This window comes from Tauraco erythrolophus, chromosome 2 (genome assembly GCF_009769465.1).
Source record: "Tauraco erythrolophus isolate bTauEry1 chromosome 2, bTauEry1.pri, whole genome shotgun sequence".
NCBI classification, from domain to species: Eukaryota; Metazoa; Chordata; class Aves; order Musophagiformes; family Musophagidae; genus Tauraco; species Tauraco erythrolophus.
This window is the reverse complement of record NC_141466.1, coordinates 72,047,782-72,065,281: the sequence shown is the minus strand read 5'-3', so window position 1 is coordinate 72,065,281 and position 17,500 is coordinate 72,047,782. Positions and strand designations below refer to the sequence as shown.

The following is a 17,500-nucleotide window of genomic DNA, read 5'->3' as shown; positions in this document are numbered from 1 at the left end:
TCACAGCAGCGATGGCTCGAGAGAGAGAGGACTGGACAGGGGCTAATCCTGCAAGGGACCTTCTTGCCTTGGGCTGCAGCTCTGGGAGCTTCACGCTTCTCCCTTGCTACAGGAGGAAGCCACCAGCAGCAGCTCATCTCCTGCATCTCCTTTCTACCTGGACCTCAAGCTTCCTGGGGCTGCACCAGGAGGCACTGGCACTGAGAGGCAGATGGTATGTCCCTAGGAAAAGTCCTTCTCTTAAAGACACCACAGAGTGAAGAAGGGATGGTAGATGTGCTCCTGTCCCTAGACTGCAAGCGGCTTTCTGGTGGCATGCAAGATACAGGAGATGGCTACTGCACATCATGGATGGGCCACCAGACATGACACGGGGGTCTCATCCCCAACCCCTGCCCACAACCAGAACTTTGGAGGACAGACAAGAAAACTGGACACCAACTCCAGCCAGGTTTGCAAATAGAGCAGAGAGAGGACATCGAAAGAGGACGTCCTCCTTCAGCTGTCACATGTGCCATGCACCCAAGGAGCTTGTTGCATGGAAGCGAGAGCTCGTGAGACCGAAAACACACGGGACCTCCAGAAGAAGTGACGGCAACACCTCCTGCCTGGAGCGCTGCTGGCAGCTCTGTGGCCACAGTTCCAGATCCTGGTGGCCAGCATGGCCATGTCCCAGGTCCGCATCACCCACAAGCACGAGATGAGGGGAACACGCCGCTTTGGGCACCAGTGAGCAGGGCAGCTGGCAGGCAGGGCAGCTCTGCCAGGCTGGGCTCCTTCTGCCTCCCCCTGCCCGAACGGTGTTTTGAGGCAAAAAGAGCATGTTTTGGGATCATCCACCCTGTTTCAGGTTGCAGCATGGAACTTCTTTCAAAAGGTCTCCTGGGACGGATCTGTCCTGCTAAATAGGTGCATGGCCACTTCCGACACCCGCAGCTTCTCCTCGTTCTTTGCTGGGGTGCAGTGAGACATTGTGAAACCACAGTGATCCGGGAAAGGTGACCAGAAGACAAACCCCAGGCTGTTCCTAAAGCCCTGCTGAAGCCAAGCGTGGGAAGGCAGCCTGGCAGGTCGTCATGGGGCTCCAGCGAAGCTTCGGTGCAGCCCGTGCCGAACCCTACTGCATGGCAGGAGCACCGCAAACTCAACTGGTTCACCCTTCTCCCTTCAATCCCTGGACTTTCTCCATCGCGGTGGAAAGGTCTCGGTGCAGAGGTTGTCCACGTACATGCTCCCAGCTCAGCAATATTTCTTCTTCCCCCCAGGAGCTCCAGGTGGGTCCCAAGCCAGGGGACCCACTACTCTCACACCCATGACCAGCATCTCTGTCCCTCATCCCGATGCTCTCCAGAGCCAGTCTGCCACCCAACAAGCCCAGGCAGATTCCATCACCCACCTGGGAGCACGCACAGAGGCTTCTGGTCCTTACCTTTGAACCCCCGCATCCCCACTGGACCTGGAGGGCCAAGGTCTCCTTGGTCCCCTTTCAAGCCACGTGGTCCTGGTGGTCCTCTCTCGCCGGGTAGCCCTGGACCGAGGACAAAGAGGCAAAAATGACCCTGTTGCAGCAGAGACCTACAAAACTCAGATATGCACACACATGCATGTGCATGCGCACGTGTCCTGCTTGCCAGCAGACGTGCCAGATGGTCTCTGGTTCTTTGCCAGGAGCTGGGGACCATCAGGAGACACCTGAGAGTCCAGCCCATCCTCTTTCTGCACCTGCCCCTGGACACAGGATGGGTTTCACCCAGAGATAGGTTGGTGCTAACACAGCTCTGAGTACCTTAGGGCTCAGATGAAGGTAACCAGGCTCCAAAGCTGGAGACCAAGGAGGAAGAGCGAGGAGCCAGGGTGGAGCAGAGGCTCCAAGGAGACATGAGATGACCAGCATGAGCTGCAGGTCCTCTGTGTCCATGCACGCTGACCAGGTGGGTTTGCTGTTTATCGGAGAAGGGTTTGGATGGAACCCCCTTATCTGAGCACCCCTGAACTTCAGGACGTGGGAAACGGGGGCTGTAGTTTGCGACCTTGGGCTCCCTTCATCGGGGATACAATCAAGCCCTGGAGGTGACCTCCACTCACGTGTGCCAGCAAGGGGCGGTGGAAGGAGGGACTCCTGTGCTGGTGATGGGCTCTGGTGGGACCTGAGGATGGTGCCACCAGATTGACCCAGCAGAGGCTCAGCCCCAGCCTGAGCCCGGGCTGGATCCGAAGCTCCTGGAGGTGGAAGCCTTTCAGATGGAGCTCCTCCAGCACCTATGCTCAGCACCCCCTGCCTGGCACCACACTGAGGTATCCACAAATTCCCTTGGCACTGGGCCTCCTGCCCCTCCTGGGCTGGGCTTTTCCAAACTTAGTCAACTATTTTCCTCTGATTTTAAAAAAAACAAAAGCTGTCAGGAGGAATTTGGGCACCAGCTCCAGTGGACATGGTCTGGGGCTTAAGTCTTTCCCTGCTGTGTCTGGCCAACACCTCCCAGGGTGGGATGCCGCATGTCAGGACCTGGCTATGGATTGGGGTGGAGGAGCCGGGGCAGAGGCAGGACGGGAGGTTCTCTGCACAAAAGGGGATGTAGCAGTGATGCTTTACGACTCCTGGCTGCACCTCGACTGGACCTTCTCGCATCCAAAGGGCTGGTGCTATGACTGCATCCAGAAAAGCACCAGGGAAAGCGAGACAGAGAAAGAACTGAAATTCGCGCTCTTTCACCAACTCTTCCCCAAGGTGAATCCTCCAGAAATTGTTTTGTTTTTCTGTTTAAACACCGAAAAAAAAAATAAAGAAATGAAAAAAGCCAGACAATATATTTCTGGTGCTTGTTACACCCAAGAAAAACAGCCGTGAATCTGTCAACACCAAAAAAAACTATAGCCAAGGGTGAGACAAGCACGGGTGGCTGGCGCAGAGAAGGCTTTCAGATAGCAGTTGGGTTTTTCCAAGCTGGCTCTGCCTAATTTGGCTGGTCCTGCCGCCTGCCGGGCAGCCAGAGGAAAGGGGGGACCAAAATATGAGGTTTTAAGCCCAGCCCAGGACCAGCAGCTCAGATGTGCTGAACCTCCCCTGCTCTGACACTGAGAGTCCTCCATGGGTCACGTCTTCAGCAGACAAGGTGAAGCCAGCGCTGGACACCCTGGCTGAAGGAGGAGGTCTATGCCCTAAGCAGTATGGATCCTGTCACCTCAATAGGAAAGAGCCTCTTGAGAATGGAAAATCCTCACCAATGGGGATCCTCCATCACTCCTGTGACATAGAATCATGGAATGGTTTGAGTTGGAAGGGACCTCAAAGATCATTCAGTTCCAACCCCTCTGCCACAGACAGGGACACCTTCCACTACACCAGGTTGCTCAAAGCCTCATCCAGGCTGGCCTTGAACACCTCCAGGGATGGGGCAGCCACTTCTCGGGCAATCTGTGCCAGTGCCTCACCACCCTCAGAGGAAAGAATTTTCTTCCTCAGATCTCATCAAAATCTCTCCTCTTTCAGTTTAAAGCCATTGCCCCATGTCCTGTCACTACACACCCTTGTAAAAAGCCCCTCTCCAGCTTCCCTGTACTGGAAGGCTGCTGGAAGGTCTCCCTGGAGCCTTCTCTTCTCCAGGCTGAACAATCCCAACTCTCTCAGCCTGTCTCCATAGCAGAGGTGCTCCGGCCTTCGGATCCCCAGCTCATGGATGCAAAGCCAGCAGTTCTAGGTCTGCCTTAAAATTACAAACAGGCTCAAGCCAAGTCTTGTTTCTCAGTGTGGGGGGTGTCTTCTGTTGTTTTTTTTAAATTTAATTTCTCTCAAAAACAATGGTTGGAATTAAGAAGGGCAAAAAAGCAAAAATCCGCGTGCTTGACATTGAAAAAGTTGTCCTATGAAAAGCCTCAGAGCTGCAGCTGGTGGCCGAGTCCCCTCTGCCAGGCACGCCGTGTCCCCGTGTGCCGCCGGGGGGGTGTGCGGCAGCGGGACCAGCCCTGGTGCCATGTGAGGGCTTGGGTTTAGCAAGCAGAGGGTGGTGGCCAGTCCCTGCACAAACCCAGGCTGGGTGGCCGTGTCAAAGGAGCCTTGGGGTGATGGACTCTTGCAACTCTCACTGTCTGGGGCCAGCTGGGAGAGGAGAGAGGGTCTTTTTGCCCCTAAAGACCAGCAGTCTGGCAGGAGATGGGGCAGCAGGTTAATTCGATGCTCTTCAAGACTTGTGTGTAGCCAGCAAGGACCCCAGGGACAGGTTGGGAAGTCACCAGGAGGTGTCCTGTTGACTCTATGGGCTTGGGGTGAGGGCTTGAAGGGACATGGGCACCCTGGGAGTATTGTTCCTTACCTCGCAGCCCAGGCAGGCCAGGAAGACCAGGTTCACCCTCCATCCCTTCATTGCCTTGGTCTCCTTTGGGTCCTGGTGGCCCTGAAACACAAGAGGTATTGGAGTGCAGCAGATGTATGAGTGCACGCACCCACCCTTCACCAGCCATTATCATTTATCAGGTGTCCAGGGACCTCTCATAAACATAGAGCCCTGTGGACAGGAGTGAAGTGATGGAGAAGGAGCTTGCCAGCAGTCGTCTTCCATGACCTGTGGATTTAAAAGGCCAAACACGACTCCATCAACCTGTCTCGTGTGCTGGAAAACTTCACCTTGCAGCTCCTGCGGTTCCACCTCGAGTGTGACTCTATGGGAAACTCCACTCTCCTGGAATCTCCTTTTGACCAAAAGTTGTGACATCTCCAATGAAATAACGTTAAGAAAAGAGAAAGTGAAAAGACCAGAAGAGATGCATTTTGGAAACATTGAGATGAACTTTAGGAGAGGATTTGCACCACTGATCTCAGCAGGAACTGGCCGTCGGCGATTGCTTTTTGGGTGTAAACTCTCGTGAGCAAGCAGAGAGCCCAACCCCGTGACAGCATGATGTTCCTCAGCCTGCGAAGGGCCAAGTCCACAAAGCTGAAAACAATTATGAGCTAAATCAATTGGAAGAAAGAATCTGAACAGAAAAAAAAAACCACACTCACAAAAAAAAAAAGACTCGTGGGATGACAGAAAATAGGGCAGGGAGAGGCCTGGAGGGGTCATTTGGTCTTTGTCCTACCACATCAGGATGATGATTGGAAACTGTTAAACGCTGTTTTCCTAGAAACTCCAAAAGCCATAATTTCTCATTGTGTAGCAAGAAAACAACCAGGCAGGGCTACGGGCGATGTGGTAACGCAGAAGGATCAGGAGAGGAAGAGGGGGAAGATGTTTAGCAGTCCTAACGAAGGAGTAACTAGGATTTGCAAATAGTATACAGAAATGAGTGGGTTCCTGAGCAGGAAACGTCCTGAGATGAGATGGGCAGGGGTTAGGAGAGGACCACGGGGAAATACTGCGTTAGCTTGCCCCGGGTCTCCTCTTCCCCAGGTGAGGGACCCCAGACCCTGTGGACAAGTCCTCACTCGTTCTCGGTTGGCACAGCAAACGGATACAAAGAACAATGGACACCCTGGGAGAGCTGAGTACAATGAGGCAGTATTTTTGGGTGGGAACCAAAGGAACCACACGCAGCAGGGACACGGCCTGGCCCGAGTGGGAGAGGGAGCATTCTCCATGATGAAGAAGGTCCAGTGAAGCTCAAGAGCTGCTCTGCAGGAGGACATGGGGCAGGAGCCAGGTGAGGTGTGAGCTGTATGAAGGTGCCGAGATGGCTGGTGAAATAGTTTTTATTTCCAGAGCGTTGAAGAAGGGCGTTACACAACAGCCATTAAATCATCGAATCACAGAACGGTTTGGGTGGGAATGGAGCATTAAACGTCACCTAGTCCAATGCCCCGGCAATGAGCTGGGACATCTTTAACCAGATCAGGTTGCTCAGAGCCCCGTCCAACTTGACCATGGATGGTTCCAGGGATGGGGCATCTACCACCTCTCTGGGCAACCTGGACCAGTGTCTCACCACCTTCATTGTAAAACTACATGTACTTATATCCCTCTCCTTTCCTGCTGGAGTTTGAAAAACTGAACAAATGGGCAAATGAAGAAGCAATGGGAAGCACCTGATTGCATAAAAAATAGATGGTGTTAAATACAGCCACTGATTTTCAGTGCCCCAAAAGAGGAAGACAGAGGTCAAGTCATGCCAGTTTGTTATAACGAGGAATAACGTGGGTGTGTTCAGGCTGCCCCCGATCACCCAGCCCCTTCTGAAATAAAGAAGTAATGGACAATGTATTAAAACACATTCTGGGGTGATCTTACAGCTCCAGGGGGACCTTCTAGCAGCCTTCCAGTTCCTAAAGGGGCTACAGGAAAGCTGGAGAGGGGCTTTGGACAAGGGCATGTAGTGACAGGACAAGGGGTGATGGCTTTAAATTGAAAGAGGGGAGATTTCTATGAGATCTAAGGAAGAAATTCTTTCCTCTGAGGGTGGTGAGGCACTGGCACAGGTTGCCCAGAGAAGCTGTGGCTGTCGCATCCCTGGAAGTGTTCAAGGCCAGGCTGGATGAGGCTTTGAGCAACCTGGTGTAGTGGAAGGTGTCCCTGGCCATGGCAGGAGTGTTGGAACTAGATGATCTGGAAGGTCCCTTCCAACCCAAACCATTATGTGATTCTATGATTCTATGATAAAATAAGTCAATACCATTGATTTCAGCCCACAGGGCGTTACAGAGAGCAGAGTCTGCCAGAGGTCAGTGGCTTTATAGAGGTGATGGTGAGTTTGATGGGCAGCAGTGGGACTGTCAAGGTGAAGGGGTTTTTCTACTGGCATATCTCCTGCCCGAAGGTCCCAGGTGTCCCAGGCTGAGCAGTGAAAACTCTGCATGACCCACCCATGCTCCAACAACTGTTGCTGACCAAAATGTCTTGCTTCCCCCGCACCGGCTCCAGCATGGCTCCTCTGAGGTCCTCTGTGCGGGGGCAGCTCCAAAAACTTCCATCTGCTCTGGTTTTGTAGGCACACTGGGAAATAACCCACATTAGGGCCCCACCTCAGCTCCATTAACCCTCAGAAGGACATGGGAGCTGCCTGCTCAGGGCACCTCTTGGTGGAACAGGGGTTGGAGCTGCCTTTCCTCCTTAAAATCAGCTGCTACAGTGCAGTCCTCTAGTCTTCTGCCATCTTCTCTTCTCTTCTCTTCTCTTCTCTTCTCTTCTCTTCTCTTCTCTTCTCTTTTTTCTCCTTCACCATGTCAGAAGCTAAGCCCATGGACAGGCTAAGAAGGAAACTAAGTTTCATGGAGGAATAGACAATCTTATCTGCTCCGTAAGAGCTGGAGACTGAGAGAACACAGCCAGGGAAGGATATGTTGTCCCTTATTCCCTTTCTCTAATTCCCAGGGTTAGAAACAGGGCTTGGGGACGGGCAGATGCTCAGGCTGATTGTGTTTGCTGGCTCCTAGGCTTTGGCACTCATCCTTCAGAGCTATTCCAGTGAGCTCTGGGGTCCATCAGCCACCAGAACATCTCCGCTTGGCTACATCTAGGCAGCTCTATGAGCAGAGATGGTCCCATCCCCAGGGACAGCCGGTGGGACAGGACACAGCGAGTGGCTGGGGTGGAGGACGGAGGAGCAGTGGGAGGGGTGGTTGGGAGAGGTTGAGCAGCACTGCAGACGCCGTGCCAAGCTGGTCCCCACCCCGCAAAGAAAAACTCTCCAAAACCATCGGGATGACGACTTCCATGACGTGCCAGGTGGGACCGTTGCAATCACCCTCTCAGACCTGCTGCGAGCCAGCACATCCCACCCAGCAAGCTGCGGAAGGTGCTGTGGATCCCAAGCATCCTCCCTCCTGGTGACCAGAGCCCCTCTGCGGCGCAGGGCCAAGCCCTCTCCAAGACACACGAGCTGCTTGGCATGGTCGGCTGCTGGAGACGAGCCTGAGGACCTCCCCAAGCTTCCTTCACCAGGAGCTTGCACTGAGATCTTCTGTGTTTCTTCATGATTTTTCCCCTACCCATGGCCAGTGCATTTGTTTGGGACTGAACGAGCCACTGTGATCAGCCCGGGGCATTTAGCAGCTATGGATGTGTCCCACCTCAATTTGCCCAGCGCCTTTTGGACCCACTTGGGTTTCTGCCTCCACAAAAGTCCTGCAGCAAGGAGCTCCAGCCAGGTGAGATGGTGGCAGGCAGGCAGCGATACAGGGATAGAGGAGATAGGACAAGAGGGAATGGTTTTAGACTAAAAAAGGAGAGATTCAGATTAGAATGTCCCATCCCTGGAAGTGTTGAAGGCCAGGTTGGATGAGGCTTTGAGCAACCTAGTGTAGTGGAAGGTGTCTCTGTCCATGGCAGAGGGGTTGGAACTAGATTATCTGGAAGGCCCCTTCCAACCCAAACCATCCTATGAGTCTATAGGAAACAGCTGGATATTCCTGACATCAGAGAGGACGACATGTCCAAGCAGATGGTTAACCCTGGCCATACGGCTACGCTCATGAGATAACAGTGTGACAAATAGCTGGACTGTGCAGATAATTAAGAAAACGGGAGTAGACGCTTGGCAGACTGAGGGGAAAGTTACCAAGAAAACCATATAAATACCAAAAAATAGGGGACCAGCAGAACTAAGGTCAATGGTCAAGACTCAGCAGGTATGAGTTGTGTATTTCATCACCCTCAGGGTGGTGAGACACTGGCCCAGGTTGTCCAGAGAGGCGGTTGATGCCCCATCCCTGGAAACACTCAAGGTCAGGTTGGACAGGGCTCTGAGCAACCTGATGTGGTTGAAGATGTCCCTGCTCATGGCAGGGGGGTTGGACCACATGGCCTTTAATGGTCCCTTCCCACCCAAACCATCCCGTGATTCTATGATTTGAAGACAGGAGGAGGAAGATGGAGTAAAAAGGATGTAAAGCGAGTGAAGTGATTGATGATGATGGGCAGTAGCTGGTGGGTGCCCTCTGCTCCATCACTGCAGGACGAAGCAGGACAAAACCCCACAGTCTCTGCCGCACTCAGTCTGACTCACTTTCATGGTCAGGAGGGACCTGGCAGAGTTTCCCCAGGCATCGCTGAGAGAACCTTGGGAGCTTTCCACCTAACATGGATGGGGAGCATTTGGAGGGTCCCAACTATGCAGTCCCAGGTGATGGAGACACCTGAACACTGCAGACACCTAAACAGCGGTGTCTGATGGGTTTGATACACCCTGAGACATCCCCACAGGACATCCCCATGCCACAGGGACCGCTTCCACCACCACTCAATGCACTGGGGACACTGCCCCTCCTCACGACAGCTTCCCGCACCCGCGAGGGAGCCACTGACGAGGTTTTTCAGCTTACCCTGTATCATGGAGATGTTCTTCAGCGCAACAGAGTGCTCCCAGTCCTTCAGCCGCAGGTCCTCCGTCACGTTGTTGAGGATGGCCAGCTCATGCTTCAGCTGCTCCTCCATGGCTATGTGGATGAGCCGCATCTGCCGGGCGTCCTCGGTGGCGTTGCTGATCAGCACCTGCAGGTCCTGGATGCGGGTGTGGTGGATGTTCACGTCGTAGGAGAAGGTCCTGTTGATGGTGTCCACGGACCCGCTCATGGCCGTCACCTGGTCGCTCAGGCTCTCCACCCTGCTGCCCAGGTGGCTCAGGAGATGGTCGTGGTGCTGCAGCAGCAGCCGGCTGCTGTTGCCTTCCACAGAGAGCTTGTACATCTCCTGCTGAGCCGCGTCGCTCTGTTGGGTCAAGCTGTCCCAGAGGTTGGCCACTGCCTTGTCAGTTTGGCTGGCCTGGGTCTGCAGGCTCCAGAGAAGCCCTTCCAGCTTCTGCAGTGACCCCGTCATGAGGAACAAGGAGTCCGAGTGGTTCTGCAGGAGGTCCTGGAGCCTCCAGATGTGCTCCAGCACGTCTCCCTTCAGAGGTAGGTGCAGCAGCTTCAGCTGCATGTCCCGAAAGCTCTCGTTGAGGCGGTTGACGTTCCCCATCAGCGCCTTCAGGTCCTCAGGGGATGTCTGTGGCCTGGAGACTGCAAGAGATGGAGAGGAGGGGGCATCAGAAACCACCTCATGGAGTCGGGGACCCTCCTGAGAGGTGGCACCCCATCTCCTCCCAAGGAGTGCTTGGATATCCCTGTTCCCTGGTGCTCAGAGGTGAAAGCCCCACCTCAAACCCCAAAAGGTTCATCCCATCAGTCCCCCTTTGGCCCCCCGTGGCGGGAGAAGGAGGTTGGTTGATGAAGGGCTGGAGAGGTCATCTCGCTCAGGGAGGACAGCAAAGCTCCAGGCTTCGGACTGGCTTTGCCAGGTGGGTCCCAGTGCCACAAAACCTTGTGGCATCTGCTTCCCTTTCCTAAAAACAGCCCTTAAAACCTTCTCCTTCCCCCGCCAAGGTCTTCATTTTCCTTTTAACAACCCAGTTTCCCTTCTGGCCGCTGATCCCAGGCGGAGCTCAGCCCCTCGCTCCATAACGAGGACCATCAGGCTGGCTCGGCAGGGCTCCATGGCTCCGGGCGCGGTTTTTTGCCGCCTGCCAAGCATCACATCCCGCATCCCAGGCTGCCAGGGCTCTTCTCGAGGGAGGAGACCCACCCCAGCTCAGGACCACCCTTCACCCCCCCAGCCCTGCAGCTCCCCACCGCCCAACCCCCTCCCAGCCTTGCACCAGCTCCCGCAGCGCCGAGACAGGGGTTTGGAGACGGAACCGGGGCGTCTGGCAAGCCTGGAAGCACCCAGCCTGGACCCCACCACCCCACTGCACCCCAAACCCCTGAGCTAGGCAGGGGAACGTCATCTTTTCCCTTCGCTTTACACTGTTGTTGGGTCTTGGACACGGCCCGGGGTGGGGGACCCAAAGCCAATCTCATGTGAATAACGAGACGGTTTTTTTCCGTCCCTGCCACCCCGAGAGCGGACAAAGGACAAGGGGAGACCTTGGGAGAAACAGCTGTGGGGCTGGGTGCCGCTGCTGCTGTCGGCGTGGGTGACTCAAGCTGCTCCACCGAGTCTTTCTGGAGCCAGGGTGCAATACACACGTGTGCATGCACGCAAATGTGCACGCACACATGCACACAGTGCACACATGCACACAGGGTGCATCGCCTCGAATGCATCCAGTGCACACACACAAACGCACGCACACACACACAAATGCACACAGCACATGCACAGGCACACACATGTATGCACATGCAAATGCACACGGAACACAAGCATGCACACAGCACACATACACACACAAATGCTTGCACGCATGCATGCATACAGTGTGCACACACAAATGTACACAGCACACACACACATGCATGCACATGGTACACACATGCAGATGCACACAGCACACACGAATGCACACAGAACACACGTGCATTCACATAGTGCACACAGCACACACATATATACATGCATGCATGCACACAGTGCACACGTGCAGACACACACAGCACACACACGCATGCACACAGTGCACACAGCACACAGGCACACATGCCTGAATGCACACAGTGCACACACAAATGTACATGACACACACATGCATGCACATGGTGCACAAGTGCAGATGCACACAGCGCACGCACACACACATGCATGCACACAATGCACAAATGTACACAGCACATGCACACGCATGCATGCACACAGTGCACGTGTGCAGACACACACAGCGCATGCATGCACACAGTGCACACACGCGAATGCACCCAGCACACAGACGTGCACAGATGTGCATTCACACACACGTGCAGCGCAGATGCACACACAAACCCCAGACCCCCTCCCTGCCATGGAGCCCCAGAATGGCGCCCAGCCACGCTGGGGCTGACCCAGGAGTCCCCAAGGGGCTGTGTTTTGGGGCTGCGCCGCCTTCCTGGCTGCGTCTTCCCCCGCGTTTAAGGAGCTAAACTTCTGCAGGAACCCCGCGGTCCTGCCCCAAAACCCCTTCCAGGTCTTTCTGCCGTGATGTCATGCCTTGCATGAGTGCTCACCATTGCACACGTGGGTGTGAGGGTGCTAAAAAGGTACCGAGAGGTGACAAGGGAGAGACGGGGGGTTGCAGGTGGGTGAGGGATGTGCAGGGACAAGGACGCCTTGAGGTTCGTAAACATACATCACACCCTGTGCACATGCATCCTGAGCCATGCATGCACACACGCCCTTGTGCACATGCACAAATCACGGAGCCAGGGGAAAGGGGGAACCAAAATATGAGGTTTTAAGCCCAGCCCAGGACCAGCAGCTCAGATGTGCTGAACCTCCCCTGCTCTGACACTGAGAGTCCTCCGTGGGTCACGTCTTCAGCAGACAAGGTGAAGCCAGCGCTGGACACCCTGGCTGAAGGAGGAGGTCTATGCCCTAAGCAGTATGGATCCTGTCACCTCAATAGGAAAGAGCCTCTTGAGGATGGAAAATCCTCACCAAAGGGGATCCTCCATCACCCCTGTGACATAGAATCATGGAATGGTTTGAGTTGGAAGGGACTTGAAAGATCATTCAGTTCCAACCCCCCTGCCATGGGCAGGGACACCTTCCACTACACCAGGTTGCTCAAAGCCTCATACAACCTGGCCTTGAACACTCCCAGGGATGGGGCAGCCACAGCTTCTCTGGACAACCTGTGCCAGTGCCTCACCACCCTCATGGTGAAGAACTAGTGGAGGGCAAGGACAGCACCAAACGTGATGTTCCTCTTGCAGCACCGTGGCCGGCTCTCCCCAGCCCAAGGAGCAGGTGGGATTAAGTCTATTTCACTAAGTGCTGTCTCCTTCTGTGCATCTTCCTCTCTGACAGGTGACAAGGGACGTTGGGCAGAAGGTCTTGACTCCGACACGCTGGTGCCTAGTCTCCACTAGCACAAAGTGGGATGTTCCATGGGAAAACCAAGCCCTCTGTGGTTAAAGGAGCCCATGAATACCCACTCCTGCTCCTCCGAGGACAATCAGCTCCAACATCAAGTCTTCAGCCTGAAGCTGGAGACCATCAGGTTTGTCTCCATAGGCTGCGCGTGGCTCCCAGCTGGATGGGGGCTCCGGTTAAAGAGCTGCTCTTCACCCTGTTGCAAGACCAGCTTGTGCCTGGGGTTTTCCTCAATGTGGTAAGTCAGCTCCGAGCATGGCTGGCTCCACACCTCGCAACTCAGCTACATCCAGAGCTGGCGGCTTGGCTCAAGTTCCGGACATAAGGAAAGCAACGACGAAAGAGATGATTTCCTGTAGCCTTTTGCTTTTCTCCTCCAAGATTGTGGTCTGCATCTGGGAGGCGAGGTGGTTTTGCTGGGGTCTTCCAGCAAGGCGAAATCCAGCCAGTCACGGGACTCCAGGAGGTGGCACTTTGAAGATGCCCCTGACCACTTGTTATTGCTGGAGCTCAGCCCGGAGCCGAGAGCCTTTCACTGGCCAACAACAACAATGTTAAAACCATGTCGCGCAAGGAATCGGTGGGAGAGGCTTCAAAATTCCAGCAAAAATCCTTCTCTGTCCCTTTCCCAATCCAGGAAAAAACTAAAAGCAGGATGCATCCCACAATTTCCTCTCTCAGATGGCATGGAGAACCCTCCCAAATAGCAAGGTGGTCCCATGCCCACAGCCAGACCCAGTTCTTCGAGCTCCTGCATCACCCCTAAGACCCCAAACTCATCCCTTACCCGCAAGGATGAAGACTCCAACAAGGATGAGGAAGACGAGGAGGTAGAGTCCCACCACAGCGTATTTCAATGCCGCCAAGGAACCCAACCGGCTGCAGCGTCCCACTGCCTTCATCCTCTGCCCAGGACCTGGGGGACAGAGGTGGGTGTCAGGGAGAGCATCGGGCACCGACAAGAGGCCAGCAGTGATACAAGGATGGAGGAGATAGGACAAGGGGGAATGGGTTTAGAGTCAAAAAGAGGAGACTCAGGAGGATATCCCATCCCTGGAAGTGTTCAAGGCCAGGCTGGATGAGGCTTTGAGCAACCTGGTGTAGTGGAAGGTGTCCCTGCCCATGGCAGGTGGGTTGGAACTGGATGATCTTGAAGGTCCCTTCCAACCCAAACCATTCCATGATTCTAGATAGAAGGAAGAAATTGTTCATGGCCAGGGTGGTGAGACACTGGCCCAGGTTGCCCAGAGAGGTGGTAGAACCATCCAAGGTTGGGTTGGATAGAGCTCTGAGTAACCTGGTCTGGTTGAAGATGTCCCTGCCCATGGCAGGGGGATGGCTGAGATGGCCTTTAATGGTCCCTTCCCACACAAACCATCCCATTATTTGATGATTCCAAGACACTTGGGTCCCACCAGCCCCTGCTCGCCCCCTCTGGCACATCTTGGCTCGGTGGGTGGCCCCGTGCTGCCAGGATGGGGTGCCAGGCGCCGGGTCCCCGCGGTTTTATACTGGAGTTTTGCAGAAACACCAAGTTTCTGAGAGTGGCTGAGGACCAACAACTTCCCACCAGGTCAACGAGCACCATGCGAGTTTGGCCCAGGCCGGATCCAAGGTGTCTCCAGGGAGACACCAAGGAAAAAGTGGAGGAAGAGCCCGAAAATTCCCACCCCCCAGCTATGTGGGTGCCTCTGTCCCATCGCACTCTGCCCTAACAGCCCCCATGACCCAGCACCCACTAGCGCCTGCAGGAGGGTCGGAGCAGGGGAAAGGGGGTGGCCCTGGAGCCGAAGCTCCTGGGGAGGAGCCCAGGCTCAGCCCCGGCCACCACCGTCTCTGCCACGACCGTCTCTGCGTCCCTGCGGGGCGTGGGGACCTTCCTGCCATGGGGACACCCCCCAGCCCACCCCACCGTGGGGCAGGAGCTTGGCATCCCGTGGGGCCGAGTCAGTGCTCGGGGTGCCAGGAATGAAGAGGAGGTACAAGGGGTTGGGGGTGTCCCTAGTCTGGCAGGGACCCTTCCCCACCACCCCCTGCCCTTCCCCATTGCCCCCCTCACCCTTCCCCAGCTGACAGCTGTCTGTCCTGCTGGAGGACAGGGAGCTTTGCCGAAGCCTCCAGCCAGCGAAGGGTTACGCTGGGCGTCTGCCTTCACTCAGCCCAATTCTGGGGCTTGGCCACCAAAAGCGCTGAGGTTAGGCTCCCCAGGGGACCTGGCGGGGGTCTCGGGGTGCTCGGGGTGCCCCAGCCCAGGTGCGAACGGCGGTGCCGCTCCCGGGGGAGCCCTCCGCCTTTGAGTCATTACCCGCGGGCGGTCAGAGGCCAAACAGATGGAGCCGAGGGGTTGGGGGGGGGAGGAAGGAGGAGGAGGAGGAGGAGGAGGAGGAGGAGGAGGAGGAGGAGGAGGAGGCGGAGGCGGGAAGCTGCAATATTTTTCTGACATTAACACTTCCATCAGGTCCTGGGGGGCTCTGGGCCGAGCTGGCCCTGCGCCCCGAACCACCCACTCCCCACTGCAGCTGCATGAGCGGGGTTGTCAGAGCAGCCCCCTCCCAGGAGCCCGCGGGCCAGTAACCAAGGGGAAAAGCAAATATTTCTTGCCCCTGCCCATGGCCAGGGCAGCTGGAGCTGTGGCCCACCTGCTCCCCAGGGGTGCAGAAGGTGGGAAGCTGAATGCAGCTGGGATTTGCTGTGCCATGAGCCCTGGTGGGGTCCCGGGCTGCTGGCCCGGGGGTTGTGGCAAGCACAGGCTGTGGAATCGCTCCTCAGCCCCGGTGCCAAGCATTCTCCGTGGGGCCAGAAGGGACTCGAGTGGTCCCATCCTCTGGATGAAGCTCTCAGGGTTGTCCTTGCCCCTGTCCTGGGCAGCTGTGGACCCCCCGCCAGCCTCGCTCCATCAACCTCTCCCATGAGAACGGGGAGGGCGGGGGGGGGGGGGGGCGGGGCGGGGCGGGAGGGGGGCGCGAGTTACGGCCGAGCAGGTTTTGGCCTGAGGGATCCAGGAACCAGCCACAAAAAAAGCCCCAGAGAGACTCTGAACCTTCCCAGCCGATGCCAGCGCCGGGTCTCTGCTGGGAATGGTGGCCTTGGAGCTAGAAGACACCAACTCTTCTTCCCACCCATCTCTTCCAGCACGAATCCCTCCAGGCTCCGACACCCACATTTGCAGCATGGCAGAGGATGGGACAGCCCCTGGGCAGGATCCGTCCCTCTGCTGTGGGAAGGTGGGCAGAGGCAGGTGAAGATGTGGTGCTGAGCGCGGGGGGAACCTTGCAGGGTGACATTGAGTTTGGGGAATGGCATCAAGGCTCGGCTTCCATCTGGATGGGAAATCCACCCTCTGGCCATCAAAGCTGTCCCCATCCCTAGGGCTGGAGAAGACCCCCACAGAGCCTGGCTGCCCTCTGGAAGCACCTAGGGATCTCCACCATGGCCTGGGGATGTCCCACATCCCCAAAACCAGGAAGGTGAGTCCTCCATCACCCCGATGCCCTGCTCGTGGTGGGGACAGCAGTACTGGGAAGCCTGCTCAGAAGACGACCAGTTTCCCCCACTAGCTCCACAGGTCTCTGAGCAAAGGCGACCTCTTATGTCTCTTCTTGAGCACCCAACTCAACCCTGGCCTCTCCCACACAGGTTGCAAAGGTTTGGGGGAAAAATTCCTCAGGGCTGTTTGCTCGGGGACCAAGGCCGGATCTGGTGAAAGGTGTACAGTGTCCCATGGGGCAAGAGCAAAGGAAAAGAGCTCAGCAGGGTCAAGGTGGAGATAGGAGCCACCAAAGACGTGCAGGACCCGCAGTGCCCCAGTGCTGCTGTCCCTGCTGCCTATCTGGACAACAGCACATGGAAGAGGCTTGGAGGAGGGGAAAAAAAAAAACAACCCCCCCTAAATCAACGTTCAGCAGGCAAAGTGACTTTCCCTGGAGCACAACCTTCATCAGTGGCAGAACCAAGTGAGATGGTGGGCACCTCGAGAGGCCCGTGGTGCCCTGGGTCTGCCATCCCGCATTGGACCAGTCAGGGGGACAGGAGAGGAGGCACAGGAACCGCCCTGCAGTTCACTCAGAACGTCCCTGAGCGTTTCTCCCAGCAAGGCCATGCCAGCGGGAGAGGAGAAGTTTCCTGCTCCATTTGGGACACACGCATTTGTCATGGTGCTACTGCCACTGATGCACCAACACCTGCACTCCGGGCACCCTTGTGCCCTGGGCAACCCCCTTCCTGGGGCAGGGATTGCTCCTCTGCTCTGGTTCCCTGGGACCCAAACTGCTGAGCTGCTCCTTGAGCGATCCAAGCTCCCACGTCTCCCCAAGAAGCTCTCCAGATCTCTGCCACCAGGTTCAAAGCCCCCCCCAGACTGAGCCGCGCATGGAGCCCATGCTCACCGTCCTCGCAGAGGTTCAGTTTGGAGAGGTTCCTCCCCTCGAAGGGCTCCTCGAAGACGGAGCTGTTCTCCCTCTCGTTGAAGGTGTGAAGGTACATGGCTTTGTTCTCCATCCTCCCGCTGCTGGTGGAGCAGAAGAGACACATGAGATGTTTCTTGGTGGCTATGGCATATCCTGACATGGCAGGGGGCCCAATCCTGGCTAATCTGGGACCCTGCATGGCTCCAGCACCGTGGCCCAGCGCAACACGCTGTGGGCTGGTGCAGGGGACGTGGACCTGCCATCGAGGGACTCCTCCGCTCTGGCTCGGCAAAGCTGACCACCACATCTCAGCACATGGTTTCTTGACTCACCCACGGCCCAGGC

At 56.0% G+C, this 17,500-nt stretch overlaps 1 protein-coding gene across 4 annotated transcripts in view; it reads right to left on the bottom strand.

Moving 5' to 3' along the window:
- The window catches only part of LOC104384129 (scavenger receptor class A member 5), a 30,376-nt gene extending 13,130 nt beyond the window's left edge, over positions 1-17,246 (bottom strand). For 3 of the 4 annotated variants that reach the window (XM_086624618.1, XM_086624636.1, XM_086624627.1), the window contains exons 1-5: positions 17,135-17,246; positions 13,537-13,665; positions 9,251-9,925; positions 4,311-4,391; positions 1,430-1,528 (exon numbers count right to left, since the gene is read on the bottom strand). In XM_086624618.1, coding sequence (XP_086480744.1) covers positions 1,430-1,528; positions 4,311-4,391; positions 9,251-9,925; positions 13,537-13,665; positions 17,135-17,246 — 1,096 coding nt within the window. Of the gene's footprint in view, positions 1-1,429; positions 1,529-4,310; positions 4,392-9,250; positions 9,926-13,536; positions 13,666-15,388; positions 15,392-17,134 lie in introns of all 4 variants that reach the window. The other variant, XM_086624643.1, reaches the window with a different exon arrangement.
- Positions 17,247-17,500: the final 254 nt, after the last annotated feature.